At 45.6% G+C, this 10900-nt stretch overlaps 1 protein-coding gene across 3 annotated transcripts in view; it reads left to right on the forward strand.

Moving 5' to 3' along the window:
• RABGAP1L (RAB GTPase activating protein 1 like) overlaps positions 1-10900 on the forward strand; it is a 462175-nt gene that overhangs the window by 267840 nt on the left and 183435 nt on the right. For all 3 annotated transcript variants that reach the window (XM_019530871.1, XM_019530872.1, XM_019530870.1), the window contains one exon: positions 7207-7320. In XM_019530871.1, the coding sequence (XP_019386416.1) occupies positions 7207-7320 (114 nt within the window). The remainder of the gene's footprint in view (positions 1-7206; positions 7321-10900) is intronic.

Below are 10900 nucleotides of genomic sequence, written 5' to 3' on the forward strand. Positions count from 1 at the left end.
GAAAAGGTGTTCTCCTTTGTGGCAGTCTGTAGCAGGTTCAGAACTACAACTAAGTCTGTAGCAGGCTGGCTATTAGCCCAGCCTACTATGCCTTCTGGCCTTTTAGCTACCTTCCCTTTATCCTTCCTGCCACACCCTTGCTGTTAGTTATTATAATTTGGGAGGCTGGCCTCAGTTTCCTGAGTGGCACCTGAGGGCACTTTTACACACGCTTTGGGGATGGGGGGGTGGGGGCATCACTTTAATTAGAGTGGCTCTTGGCACTCTGATAGCTGCTCTAATTAAAGCACTGCCGTATCTCATGTATCAGCATCCTTGTGCTTAAAAATGGTGTCAGGGGCGCTTGAGTGGGGACGCTGGTACCTGAGCCACAGGAGGCTGCTGGAGCACAGCAGTTGCCACGCTCCAGCTGACTTGATAAATTAAGTCTGCTCTGACATGCTGGAATTCCAGTGCATCAGAGCAGTTCCCTGCTTGCGTATAGGTGCTTTCTTCCACCCCGCTTATCATAGGCAGTTTATCTGGCCCAATCAGCAATCATTGTAGGAGAACCCTGCAAGTAGCTGCCTGCTGGCATCCCAGGTTCAGTTCTCTCTCACTATTCTATAGCCTATCTGGACCCAACCAGATTTTGGCCCTATCAGATTGTAACTGAGTTCTGATTTACCTATCAGGCCCTGCCCTCAATTTCAGGTTTTGGTGAGTTTACAACTAGTTGTGTCAGGGTTTCATGCCTATAATTGTCATCCACCTTAGGGCTTCTACCCCTAACCAGGTCCTCTGGGCTTCTCATCTTAACGCTATCCTTCCAAGCCAACTTGCCTACCTTCCATTCACTCTGGACAGTTTGCTCCCTGAACTCTCAACCTCCTCTCATGGCTGCTCCATTCACAATGCTCTTGACTCAGGTTCAACCTTCTAGCCCTCTCCATAGTGTGCATGTCTCAGACTCAGCCTTCTCCCTAGGCATGCTTGCCCTCACTCTACTCTACTCAGTGCATTGGATGTGCTTGCCTGCTATGATGGACTACAGTTTCTCTTGTGATATTCCTGTGTTAAATTTATTCACATTGTTATAAACTTGTGTGACTCAGTTCAACTTATTAGCCTTTGTACAAAAAATGAAGGATTAAGAGCCAGGTCCAGCTACATGCAGGACCAAGAGAGGCCAGATAGACCTTTAGCATCAGCAGAGTTTTAAATGGCTTTGACATATCATCAAAAGTGAGATGCCCAACATCCAGGAGGTGTCCAGGAGATAACCATTACAATGGGAGAGCAGGTTGGAAGACAGCAGTTTGGCAGCTCATGGCCAGAAGAATCTGGGAACTGAGAAAAGTAAAGGAGCTTGGGAGAGCTGGAAAGGGATAGCTGAGTATTTTTTGGGGGTGCTCAGGGCTATGTGGACTAAACTAGGGACAAAGGGACTACTTAACTCCTTTGGAGAGAATGGAGAACCTCTGACTGGGTAGCCTTTGTCCCAATAAATGCCTTTATTGAAGACAGTCTGCTGTGCTGCTTGGAACTGGGGGTTGCACTGGGTTGCCCCAGGAAGAGGTGAAATCTCTCTCTCAGGAGCAGAACTGGAGGCTGATTCCTTGAGTCAGAGCCACAGAGAACCAGGAAAGGTGAGACCAAAAAGTCTGTGGTCTCAGTGTGGGAGGTTTCTCAGGCTCCCCTCCTGCTTTAGAAGTTAATCCCAGACTGGCTTCAAGGGGTACTCTCAGAGGCCATAGCAGTCCAGAGTAAGCACCCCCTGGAAGGCATGACACCTACACTCTGCCTGTCATGGACAAGCTACCCTGGTACTCCTGAAGTATCCTCTGGAGCGGTCAAAGCTTCTCTTGGAAATAATTGCCCTGTGCCTACTCTGTCCCAAATGGAGTGCACACAGTGCCCTCTCTAGGTACCCTGGTATCCTCATAGGGTGAATGCCCCCTGGACATACCTGCTTATACACTGCCCATTTTAGTCAGGGTACCCTAGCACTCCCCAGGGTGGCCTATGGAGCAGTTCTAGCTCCCCTTAGTTGTAATAATCTGATATCCGTTTTGTCTCAAACAGAGTATACCCAGCGCTTTCTCTAGCCACCCTTAGTGCCTTTGCAGGGGTGCTGCTCTACAGTTACTGTAATCAGCACAGCACCCCTCTACTGGGCACCCTTAGTGGTCTCCATGCTCCCCTACTGGCCACTCCATAAATAAATGGAGCCAACATAAATAAATCATAAACCTAATACTGAAATTACAAAACTTCTCTAGATACCTTTACCACAGACAAAACCCTCTCCGCTCTTCGCTGGCTCCCACTTGCTCAAGGTACCTTACTGTCTGTGAATTCTTCAGTTTGCAGTTTTTCTCGGGAAGCTTGCCTTTTTTTCTATACTCTGAGCCAAAATGTTCCTCTCAGGCCAGGAGCCAGGCTTATACAGTCCTAGGCTAGGGGTGGGCAAAATGCCTGATCCAGCCAGCAGCCAGACTCCATTTAATAGCAGCTCCTCCCCTCATGGCTGGGGCTGGTCTCCATGGAGATCCCAGCCACAGCTGCCTCAAAGCTCAAGGCTGGGGTTGCCATGGAGACCAGCCCCAGCCACACTGCAGGGCACATGGCAGAGCAGGGCAGGGGCTGCTCTGGAGCCTCTGGGATCTTGTGATGGGGGCAGCTTGCTTTGGACCCAGGGCAGAGCCACGATCTGTAGCCTGCACACTCTGGGCAAGGGCATGCAGGCAGGGGACAGCAGCTCTGCATCTGCTCCAGACTAGGTTGTTACGACTGCAAGGAGCCAGTGCAGAGCCACAATCCCCTGCCTGCGCACCCATGCCCAGAGCATGCAAGCTACAGATTGCAGTTCAAGGCCCTGGCTCTGCTGTGTGCCCTGCCAGCATGCCTGGGGCTGATCTCCCTGGCAACCTCAGCCTTGAACTGTCACAGCGCAGCTGCAGCTAGGGTCTCCGTGGAGCCCAGCCCCAGTCATGCGCAAGGGTGGCTGGGAAATTGAGTTCACTGCTGACCAGATTTGGCCTGTGGGCCAGACTTTGCTCATCCCTATCTTAGGCTTTGCCCCCTTCCAGTCACTTGATCTCTTAATCTGTTAACTGGATGCAGAGGTTATATATTACTGTCATCAGCAGTCTGCCCAGCTGTGCTGCAACCATCACCTAGCTTGTCTGAAGCTCTACCTCTGTAGCACAGGCATAGGCAACCCCAGCACATGTGCCAGATCATGGCATGCAAAGGCATTTTACTTGGCCTGCACTCCTTGGGGCGGATGGTGGAGAAGGGGCCTGGGCTGTGCTGCCACAACAGAGATCAGGCCCCTCGTCACTCCCCCGCCTTCCACCCCGGCATGCTAATATTTTACAAGTTGAGGTTGGGGTGCTTTTGATACTGCCCGAAAGCGTTGCCAACCCCTGCTGTAGCATATTTCTTTTGCAGCTTGCTCTAGGTTAGTTGCTTGCAGCTTTTGCAAATTGAGGCTTTACCTCCCTTTAACTCTATTGCATGAACTCTCTCTCAATAATAGGGGTTGAGGCTCCTGTTACACAGGCGTTCAGGTATTTGAAGACAGCTATATCATGTCCCCTCTTACGTCTGTACTGCAAGCTGAATATGCCTATTTCCTTCCATCTCTTTGTATGCCTGGCTTTCCAAGCCTTTTATCATTTTTGTTGCCCACCTCTGGCCACTTTCTAGCTTCCTCATATCCTTTTTAAAATGTGGAGTCCCAAACTGTACACAGTACTCCAAATGAGGACTAGCGAGTGTTGAGTAAAGGAGCACTACCACTTGCTGTATCTTGCACCTCCTATTGATGCAAGTCAAAATCCTGTTTACCTTTTGTGTAGCTGCTTCACATTGCAAACTCATGTTGAGTCTGATCTATAAAAATTCCTAGATCCTCTTCTAGCGCTGCCTTGCAGCCAGATGTCATCTATTTTGTATTTTTGTATTTGTGTCTTTGATCATTCTTCTCAAGGTGCAGCACCTTGCATCTGTCAGCGCTGAACTTTATCCTGTTAGCACCAGGCTGGCTTTCCAATCTGTCAAGATCCTTCTGAATTGCACACCAGGCCTCTAGTATATTTGCAGTGCTTCCTAGTTTTATGTCTGCAGATTTGCTCAAGAAGTTCTCCTGTTCTAGTATCGAGGTCATTAATAAACCCACTGAATAGCACAGGGACAAACCCCTGTGGGACTCCACACAAAACCTCCTGCCATTCTGACATGGATTCATTTATGATTATCTTTTGCTTGTGGCTATTGAGCCAGCTGTCGATCCACCTTGTGCAAGTTTTTGTCCAGCCCACATTTCTCCAATTTGTTTATGAGAAGAACATGTGGCACTTTGTCAAAAGCTTTGCTAAAGTCTGCTGTATTCCCTTCATTCTCCCACCTAGTTATTGTGTCAAAGAAGAAAATCAAATTTGTTTCGTACAGTTTGTTCATAGTACATCCGTGCTGGTTGGTCATTATCAGCCTTTCCTTTTCCAGATGCTTGCCAATGACTCCCTTATGATATGCTCCCAGTAACTTCCCAGGTATGAAGGTGAGGCAACCCAGTCTATAATTCCTGGGGCCCCACTTTTTGCCTTTTTAGAGTGGTACTATGTTGGCGCTTTTCCAGTCCTCTGGTACCTTGCCTATCTCCCACAATTTCATGAAATATTATTGCTAATGGCTCTGAAATCCAGATCTTTTGCCAGTTCCTTTAGTACCCTGGGCTGAAGTTCATCAGACCTTGCTGACTTGAATTTATTCAGAAACATCAAAAGCTCTCTGCCTATTTTTTTTTTTAATCTCATCTTTCAACTTGCCCCTTCCTTATCCAAATAAGTGTTATTCGCTCTCTGAGTACAACTTTTTTTGTGTAGACTGAGGGAAAGAAGCTGTTTAATAGCTCCACCTTATTTGCATCTTCTGATTAAAGTTCACCTTGGTTATTAAATAGTAGACTTGTATCTTCTGTGGTCTTTCTTTTTTGGCCAAGATATTTATAGAACCTCTTGTTGTCTTTAACTTCTCTTGCCAGGGGCAGCTCATTTTTTACCTTTTTCTTCTAGATTTTATCCCTACAAGTTCTTGCTGTTTCCTGGTATACTTATTTGGTGACCTGCCCATCTTTCTATTGCCTGAATGCTTTTCTTTTGCGCTAGAGCAGGGGCAGGAAATTATTTTGGGTGGAGGGCCACTTACTGAGTTTTGGCAAGCCATCGAGGGCCACATTACAGGCAGCCCAGGGCAGATTAATATTAATTCTCTAAATGTTTTAGGGACCCCACGGGCCGGATAGAATGGCCTGGCAGGTCGCATCTGACCTGTGGGCTGCATTTTGCCCAATTCTGCACTGGAGGCATCCTAGAATCTCCTTGTGCAGCCACATTGGTCTCTTACCACTCGTCTTGTGTGTCCATCATGTCAGAATAGCCTCTTGTTGGGCTTCCAATACTGTGCCTTCAGAAGCTTCCCGCCCTCCTGGGCACCTGTATCCTTCAGTTGGTCCAGGCCTGTTATCTCCTTGAGTCAGTTGAAATCTGCCCCTTTGAAATCTAGTATCTTAGAAAAAGCATGAGGTCAGCAGAACTATCTGAGGATCGTGAATTCTGTCATTGTGATTGCTTCCTCTGAAGTTCCCCATCACCTTCACATCCTCCACCAATTCTTCCCTACTGGTCAGGACAGGATCCAAGACAGATGATCTCCTTTTTGTATCCTCATCCTTCTGGACCAGAAAGTTGTCCTCCACACAAGTTACGAACTTGCTTGACATTTTATGTTTGGCTGTATTATTCCTCCGTAAAATTGAAGCCTTCTCAGCTGTATATGAATGCTCAAGCCAGCTGAGTGGAGGCATACAAATGTGTCTTGTGCTCTCCTAATCATGCAGAGGATTGGGCACCATTCCAAAACTTAGATGCAGATTTAAATAGTCTGCAGGATGTTTTCATGTGTATCAGCTGAGAATGCCTCCAGGAGGCTGTTACTGTAGCTAGGGTTGCATGTGGAGATCTGATTTACCCTTACACTAGCAGCCATAGTTGTGGGTGGCATGGGTTTATTACAGAGTCTCTGAGACCTAAGGATTGTCCTAAAGTAGGGAGATTTGGGGGCAGCTGTGTAGATGGCTCAGGATCACAATTTCTTTTTCTAGCCCCAGAGTTTAGAACCTCCTGTACAGTGAATACAGGTTTTTGTTCAGTTTTATAATAAATGTATTTTAAAGGAATTATTTTCCATTTCACATTATGTAACATACTTTGGTTCTGTGAAATTTTACCTAAAAAGTCACAAAAAATAAAATTTAATTTATAATCCAGGTCAGGACACTGTTCTCTTCCCTCATCCTCAAAGATTTAATTAAAAATGTAACATGACCAAGAGACGAATGTTTATCCTACTGTTGTAATTATAGCATCAATGCCTGCTTAGAACTGCCTGATACATTCTCTAAACTTTTCTTAAGACCGACATGCAGCATTTTAAAGGTTGGTTTTGCCTGATAAACAGCTTTTCAAACAGTCTCTGTTCTTTTGGTCTAATTACTAGCCAGCGTGAAAATGCAGCTAAATGAAAGATATTCTGGTAGCAAGAGAAAGCATGGACTTACCTGACAAATAGTCGCCCAGACTCTCCTTTTGCTTTTTTGAAAGAGAGAGAATATTAGTGAGTGTTTGCTGTGGATTCTAGTAGTATAATTATTTTTTACTTTTAGTTGAGATGATTAAATCTTAAGTTTTAAAAATTATCAAGTAGCAGTCATTATCAAACTAGCATTTTTAATTTGTAATTACACAGCACTGTTTTTGTGCTTGTTTGATGCATGTGGAAGATCTGCATCTCTGAGGTTGCTAGAGGTATTCTAATTCTGTTTTCTTGGCATTCAGAGAAATATAATAACAAATTTTGCCAGGAAAAAATCAGCTACAGTGAAATGACTGATTGTTTCCTACAAGTCTTAAAGTAGTAACGAAAATTTAAGCTTTTGGACTCTAAGGCTGAAGGACAAAACTTGCCACGTTGCTCTTGCTAATGCAGTTGTCATCTGGTTATCAAAGCTGAGTCTGGGTTTTTTTTTAAGTGCATTTTTGACAGTTGAGTCAGAGAGAGTAAGCAAATAGATCCATGTTGACTGCAGTTTGGATTTTACATTCTGCATATTTAATTACACTGTAACTTTGCTAATACTCTTGATTTCTTTTTCTTTCACAGGATTCTGTGCAAGAGAGTGTGATTACACGAGACATTCATCGCACATTTCCAGCACATGATTATTTCAAAGATACCGAGGGAGACGGGCAGGAATCATTATACAAGATCTGTAAGGTACAGAGAAATCTCAAGCTACAAAAAAAAGTGTTTTTGTATGTGGGATGTGGGGGTGGTGTCTGGGGAGGGAGACAGCAGAGGGGATTGCATGGTTTCCTGTTATTTTGTTTCTCTCTGGTAATTTTGACCTGATTCAGTTCACCAGTCAGTAGGATCTTAAAAACTTTAGTTGAATTACACATGTAATTTTAGTGTTCTCTCAGGATAAGGCCTATCAAGTAGACATTGTAATGGGATATTCTGTATTGTCCAACGTGTGACTGGGAATTGAATGACCTCAGGTCAGTTTTGTTGATGGGCCATAAGGTTTCACAAGTCTGTTGCAGCAGTGGCCCAGGACTGCTGCTGGCTCTCTTGTGGAAAGTTTCCAGGGCAGTAGAACTCCAGAGCTAGTTCTGCAGTAACCATATAGTAAAAAGCCTCCCTGCAGCAGTGGCACTAAGGTATAGGATATCTGACTTCCACAGATACCATTATTTAGTGCTTTTCGCTTATAGCTTTCAAAGCACCCAGTGAAGGAGGGAAAATATCATTACCTCCATTTTACAGAAGGGGAGACTATTGCACTATGTGAAGGGACTTGATTTAGGGTATACAGTAGGCCTGTGCAAAGCAACTAGTATTCGATTCGGATTCAGATTTGGCTGATATGGGGGACAGTGATTCGTTTCAGTGATTCAAATCACTGTCCTGGATCAATTCGGCCAAATCTGATTCAGAGATTCACCCACCGTCGAATTGGCCATATCTCTGAATCTGCCCCATGCCCCGCCCGCTCTCTGGCTGTCCTGCCTGCTCTACTAGCTCCCAGCTCTTTAAAAAAACAACAAAAACAAAAAACCCATTCACCAGCTGTTGCCAGGTGGGGGGACAATCCCTGCTGCCCCCCACTGCCCCATGCTGCATGGGGGTCTCTGCCACAAGGCCCCAGAAGTCCTGAGGCTGCAGCTGATAAGTCAGGGCTTCGTGTTTTTTTTTTAAAGGCCCAGCAGCTGGGGGGCAGGGCAGCTATGGGGGGGCTGGGAGAGTGGGCAGAGGTTGCTCAGGGGGGCTGAGGGAGCAGGCAGGGGATGTGGCCTGACAGGGGTCCCCCCATGGTCCCCTCCTGCCTCCTCCAGCTCCCCCGCCCCCTACTTATCAGCATGGAGTCTAGGTCCAGCTCCCTGCTACAGCAAGCCGGGACTGCCCAAATTGCCCAAGCTCTCCGAATCTTTTCCGAATTGATTCAGAGAGCTTCAAATCAATTCGACCTTTTAATTGGTCCCCTGATTCGATTCAGATTTGGAGATTTGGCCACCAAATTGAGCTGAATCTCCTCTGAATCAAATCAGCACCTGAAGCTTCACACAGCCCTAGTATACAAGTAGTTCTGCCATATGGAGACATGCAGAAAGTATGACACCACAACTAGGTGTGTTGTTATAGTGCCATAATTTTCTATAATTACCTTTTGGCAGTATGGATTATTTTAACAAGTCTGTTGAATTATTAGTTACACTGAGTTATATCACATCAAATAGCTTCTCAATGTATACATCCTACTGTGAACTGAAATACTTCCCCTCAGGTAGAATTGGTTACTAGCTGTTCTGTGACTTTCAACATGTAATTTGAGCTGATATGCAATTAAAACTTTCTGTAATCCAAAATACCTTGTAAAAGGGACTTTACTTTCCTTCCCTCTGTCCTTGTTTTTCTTGCATTCCCTAAACAGGGTTACTTCCCTGACCCATTTCCATGTTTTCAAGTCCCTAAGCTTAGTAACACAACTGTGTTTCCACTGCCAAAGAGAGATCCTTTAGGCAGCTCTTCATTCTTTGACAGTAGAGAAAAACAGGCCTGGATTGGATGGGTACCTGCATAAATAATGGATTCATTTACTGGAAGGCCTATATAGGGGGAGTATAGAGGATGTGCAGTTCTTCCGTGGGTTCAGCAGGAGAATTCCATCTCTCTAAATATAACATCTCTCATGGAGTCCTTTATTGTGATGGAGTCAGAAGCCATGTAAGAGAGGAAAGCGAGGACCTTGACTGCAAGAGGGTGGGAGTAGTTGTAAACTTACACATTATTCTTTCTACACAGAATAAATAATGTATAAGTACCTTAAGCACAGTCTCTGCTATTCTGCTTCTCTCTTACTGGTGCTCTGTCTTCTTTCATTCCATTACTAGGTGAAAGTGAGAGAATTGTCTGTAATATCGCAGAAAAGACAGAAGTGTGTGTAAATATTGTTCTGTATTGGAGAAAAATGTAGGGATATTATTCATATCATTAATGATGCGAAAATATCCTTCATTCCAACAACTACCTACATAGTTGTTAAACAGTAGCTAGTAACATTGCCCCAAGATTCAAAAGCTGTGTCTAGAGACTGTTTGGATTCCACAGGCCTAAAACACCTGGGGATTCAGTGGCTGGGTTCCTGATAGTAAGTTGGTGAGTGAACAGCAGGGGGTTCTCAGCCAGACGCTGTCTTGCTCCTGGGTTATTTTTTCTTCTAGTAAGAATTTTTGGAGATATTCTTGCTAGTAGAAATGAATGTCTGTACGCATCCAGTGGCAATGACCTTTTTCCCCACTTTTGAAGAATGCCAGAGACAGCTAGAACATTGCCCTCTCTTCCATTAAATGGGGCATTGCTCATAGGGATCCTTCCTCTATTGGTCTAGAGGAAGGTTTTGGACCTGCTAGAAGGAATCTGATTTTGAATCCTTTGCCCTGTTTTTCTGTCAGGAACAAGAGTGTTGGCGAGGCCCTGTGAGTAGTTGATAGATGCTTTCCAAGTCTTGGCCATCCTAGAGAAGGTTTGTCTGTTCCAGTAGTGAGTTTCTACCATGCCCTACTGACTTTGTGCTTCTTGTGCTGGAGGTAGTATGCAAAATGATGTGGACATCAGGGCTAGGGACAGATATTCAAAAAGCCTGACCAGTTTGCAACTGTCCAAACGTTCCCTCTGTACTAAGAAATGCAGGCCCATGCCTGCAGTGACTCAAGCTAGATGCCGGGGATGGTGGTGCTAGAGCAGCCCTCCCTTTCTTTCCACATTGCTGAGCTGGGGAGGGGGGGGGGCATGGCCAGACCCCGGTACGACACTCTGATTAGGGAGGGGTATAAACTCCCACCCTACCTGCACCATCCCAGGCTTTTCCCCACTTGCTTCTCAAGGGGCAGGAGTGTTGCCAGACCCTAACCCTCAGGTAGCTCTCTGAGGCAAAGGGGCCATGTGCAGTGCATGCATCTGTTGATGATCCTGAGCTTTTCAATCTCCCTCTCCCTGTTTCATCATACTGTCTGCAAACCTTACAGGGGAGGGAGCTGATAGCACAGCATTTGTCAGCCCATCAACAAAACAAAAGCCTCCCTCATTAGTTCAAGCTCTTCTTAAACAGCTTTTTCCAAGGAAGGAACAGAGAGACATTACCAGGTGACCTGTTGATTAGCTCCAAAAAGCCCTAAGCTGACACAGTTCTGTCTGCCTGTTCCAGTGAAGTTGGAGACACACAGACATCTCTCAGCATTAGCTAGCATACCACATGCCTAGGGTCTGTGGGGGTGGGGTCCGTGCTATGGGAGAT

Source organism: Crocodylus porosus, unplaced genomic scaffold (genome assembly GCF_001723895.1).
Source record: "Crocodylus porosus isolate Cpor-Errol unplaced genomic scaffold, CroPor_comp1, whole genome shotgun sequence".
NCBI classification, from domain to species: Eukaryota; Metazoa; Chordata; order Crocodylia; family Crocodylidae; genus Crocodylus; species Crocodylus porosus.